Source organism: Aptenodytes forsteri, unplaced genomic scaffold (assembly GCF_000699145.1).
Source record: "Aptenodytes forsteri isolate BGI_AS27 unplaced genomic scaffold, ASM69914v1 Scaffold227, whole genome shotgun sequence".
Lineage (NCBI taxonomy): Eukaryota > Metazoa > Chordata > Aves > Sphenisciformes > Spheniscidae > Aptenodytes > Aptenodytes forsteri.
In genome coordinates this window covers 1,411,604-1,415,974 of record NW_008795365.1, presented here as the reverse complement: position 1 = coordinate 1,415,974, position 4,371 = coordinate 1,411,604, and the positions used below count along the sequence as shown (strand labels likewise).

Sequence of the window (4,371 nt, the reverse complement as noted above, 5' to 3'; positions counted from 1 at the left end):
ATAAGGTCTCCCCTGAGCCTCCTTTTCTCCAGACTAAGCAACCCCAGTTCCCTCAGCTGCTCCTCATAAGACTTGTTCTCTAGACCCTTCACCAGCTTCGTTGCTTTTCTTTGGACACGCTCCAGCACCTCAATGTCCTCCTTGTAGTGAGGGGCCCAAAACTGAACACAGTATTCGAGGTATGGAATGCCTTCTTTGAAAAAGTAAGAGTTCTTTTTAAAAAACCCAAACATCTGGGAAGTCTTCGCTTTTTGTTGTTGTTGGTTTTGTTTTTGGAGGGTTTTTTGTCATTTCTAGAGTAACCGAAATGTTATCCCCCCTCCCCAACCTCCTGCTGCCAAAGGCCAGTATCAGGAAAAAGCAAGAGCCCAGTTCATTTTTAAAAAACAGTTTAAAAGAACTCATCACATGCCCCACTCTGCCATGAAAATGTTTCTAGTTATCAATAGTCTGTATTTTATTGTTCATATTACTTTTCAGTAAGTTTTTCTCCTCTTTTGCCTGTGTTTTTCCCTTCAGGAATTTTGCCTCTAAAAGTATGCTGAACCAACTGATCACAAGTTACTGCTAAATACAAAAAACCCTACTATAGCTTAAAGAAATTCTTTCTGATGTTTTGCTTTGTATCAGTCTTGCGTTTCGTTGCTGCATCAGGGGATACACCTGATTCAGAGGACACTGTTAGTTTTGCATCATACTACAGTTTTAATGTAAACTTCATTAATTTGATTTTCAAAGATATTATTCATTGGCAGGTTAATGGCTGCTAAAGACACTAACTGGATTTGCTGTAAGTGTCAGAACAAAGGCACAACAGGCTTTATCGCAACAGATGCTTTATGCTCCTCTACGATGTGGGCTATAGAGTAGCAGCTTGCTCCTAGTGGCATACCTATAGTGAGCAAGACTCCTTTAGAAGAATTCAACTTCCCTTAAGAATAATGTTAAAATACCACATAGTATCTTGAGGGTGTTGACAAGCGCAGCACTGGAAAGACAGCTTCAGTAAGTAAGAAAACAAGCTCCAGAATCTAGGAAGCCAGCTGACAAGTTTATTGTGTCCTAACTCTCCACTGGAAAGTTGAGGATACTATTTCCTCTAAAGGCCAAATACAAAGAGGAACAATATTTCTGAGAGTTACAGTGCAACTCATGTTGAGCATTATGACAACATCTCTGGTGGGACTGCCAGTTACTAAACTGGCAGGTAATTTTGTATCTAGCATTCATAAAGCACCAAGAATTTAATTTTGCACTTAAAGCACCTTTGTGCACCTTTGTGCAAACACTCCAATAAAGAATTTCAAGCATGTGAAACAGGAAAGGTTTCGCCTGTGCCTCTTAGTTGCAGGCTTTGAGGTATCACCATGCAAGTGCCCTTTGGAACAAGTCTGATTTGGAGACCTAAGACTTCCACAACATTTAACATGGTAAGAGAACTCTGAAGGTGATAGGAACTAGATACTCCTTGCAGTGTGATGGCAGTATCACATTCTGTTTGCAGCTGGTGCAGTTTAGAAACATGCATTTTGAAACCTGGGAACAATACGTTTGTTTATAGCTCTCAGACATCACAACAGAAACAGACAACAGATTAAAAAAGGAGCAAGTCAAAAAACTGTAGTTTCACACTGCTATTGGAGATACCTACTGGAGATCAGGTTTTTTACAAGGACTTGGAAGTTTTTAATCGTAGTCTGGATTGGAGGTCCTTCTTCTGACTCTTGCAAGACCTAAGTTGTGTCTAAAATATACATTGTATATTGCTTGGTTTGTTACGTTGAGCATAAGGTATATATGATACACACATTCATTTTACTAGGGAGTTTTTTTGGTATGTGATCTATCACACACCTAAATGCTCTTTCATTGCGTTAGTGAAAAAAAAAGTAATGTGAATTGTCACCTCCAAAAGGGTTTGACTGATCAAGTGTTGTAAAGGGACTGTATAAAAAAAAATATACTAGGAACTTTATTCGTTAGCCTCCATGAATATGCAGGTCCCCACGATTATCTGTCTATCTACCTCCCCCACCCCCCACAGCTGCTAGCCCTTAAGCTCCTGTGAACAGGGGTTGGAAGCAGAAACCTGGGTTTGAAAAGAGATGGCAGGAAAAAATTAAATATTGCTTTAAAAGGTATGAAAATAAAAGCTATGTTGTATTTAACTGTAAAGAAAAATTATTTAGAAGTGGAAATGCTGTCACAAAAAGCTAGCAAAGCTCACCCAGAGAATTTACACTTCTTTCCTTTTCATTTATACACAAATACTGCCCCTCCCCTTAACTTTGGATGTAGGAAATGAGTTTATTATAACCCTCAGAAATAGTTATTCTGGATATCAAACCCAATGACTATTCTTTAGCCCATTTTATTGCAATGCTCAACAAACAATGGCAAATGTTTATGTAAACTGTAGCTAAGCATTGCAGTGGTTTACTTAGAAATGCATGCAATGGGCAATCTTCAGGTATATGCAAAAAAAATATTACACTGAAGGGACTATCAAAGCATAAATAAATCAATGATATCCAGTAAAAATTTATCCTTGAATTTTCATGTGTATCATATGAAATTTAAAACTGCAGTACAAACTGTAAGAATTAAAACTGCAACATAATCTAAGAATTTTAGCCAGCAGCTATTAAACTTGAGAGCTGTTTGTTTTACTATACCTGGCAGACAAGCCTGACAAAGCCCTTTTGAGGATTTCTGGAGTGCTGTCTGTTGGTGAAAGAACATCTGAATCACTTCTAAGATCCAACTCTCCAAGTCTTTCTTCCAAATCCACTTCCTATGACAAAATAAAAAAAAAAAAACCCCAACCCCAACACAACATGCAAGATTATTAGTTATTATGTCAGAAAACAGTATTCAGTCATAAATATTACTTTAGGAACTGATAATATCTACATTACTTTCTAAAAAGACAACAATGGTGTACTAGTGAAACTGTAGATGTTGTAGGAGACAAATGTATCCCAATAAATGTTTACAAGAAGGCCAGTACTCAGATGTTGTGACAGTACCTGCTGTGCTCAAGAAACTTCACATTCTAGGCACTTTTTCAACCCATGTACATAAGCATGAGGATATATGTTTCCAGAAATACTACAGCTGTCATAGAACATGAGTTTAACAGAAATCCCTAACCCTCTAACACATTCCCTCACCTACATCTCAAACCAACCTTTTGTGGGATAAGGAGAAGGGTCTTCTGGTGGTTTAATGTCACATTAAGAAAAAAAGGAAATGGAATGCATGAAAAAACAGTCCCTTTGTACAATGAAAAGAGGTTGCTGGCACAGTTTCATACATACATACGCTAGGACTTGAACCCTCCGGCTTGAAAAGAACAATCCAAAAACAAACTGTGAAGTGACCAAGTGTCCTATGGACACAGTGTTACTCAGAATAATTTCTTGTATGACTCCAACACTGCAGTTATTTCTTCAGTATTCACTAACGAGCGCTCAGGAAGACATCACCTAGACAGACTGTGTGTCTAACCCAAATGCAAAACAGGCAGTACGTACTTCGGCGACAATGTACAAATTGTCACCAACGGTCAGAGTAGACTGTCAAGATTATTTTTCCCTCAGTTAAAGCCAACACTAAGGGTGCTGATGATTTACTTCATTCGTTCTAATGTTACAAACACCACAGCTCCGGGCAGCCAGAGAGCTGTACTCGGCCCTGGCGCAGCAGTAAGGCAGAGAGCTGTATCTAGCTCAGTGTCTGGCTCTCTTGAGACTTGAACTTCCTCCTGACCTTCCTGACTTGCCTCACCTCCTTACAATCCCAAACGGCTTCCAGCCTGCCCTGCCGCCTCAGGTTCATCAGTTCTTAACAGCTCTAGGGACTGCAAAGTAACTGTGCTTGAAAACTTTTTTCACCACCGCTATACTGCTATTTCTCAGTCTCCCTCTCTTTCCAGCCTCCTCATCGCAGATCTCGGTTCTTTCTCCTTAATCTATTTCCATGAACATGACTGCTTTTCTTTCCTACTTTTCCTTAATAATATTACTTTCTTCCCTTGTTCTGAGTATTTTTGGCATTTTGGAAGACAGCAGACGTATATCCTCCCTCTCGCCCCCTCCATAAGACGCCACAGAATTAAGGCGGCCTACAATCCCGGCCATCGCACGGCTACTCTGTTTATAGGCTATCGCCTTTTCCTCTCAATCCGTTGGCCTTTTCCAGGAAGTTACACTTCAGTGTAACCATTGCCTCAGTGACTGACCTTTGTAAACAACACGGCTGGAAAAGATAAGGCTTTTCAAACATCGCCGTCCAAAGTCACGGACTAATTAGTCAAGGACTAACACCCAGAAGCTGCGCAGAAGCGGCTGCGGGGAGGGGCGGGGGTCC

The 4,371-nt window shown here is 40.0% G+C and overlaps 1 protein-coding gene across 1 annotated transcript in view; it reads right to left on the bottom strand.

Moving 5' to 3' along the window:
- CDS1 (CDP-diacylglycerol synthase 1) overlaps positions 1 to 4,371 on the bottom strand; it is a 58,478-nt gene that overhangs the window by 23,939 nt on the left and 30,168 nt on the right. The window contains exon 4 of the mRNA XM_009280272.1: positions 2,676 to 2,794. Within this exon, the coding sequence (XP_009278547.1) occupies positions 2,676 to 2,794 (119 nt within the window). The remainder of the gene's footprint in view (positions 1 to 2,675; positions 2,795 to 4,371) is intronic.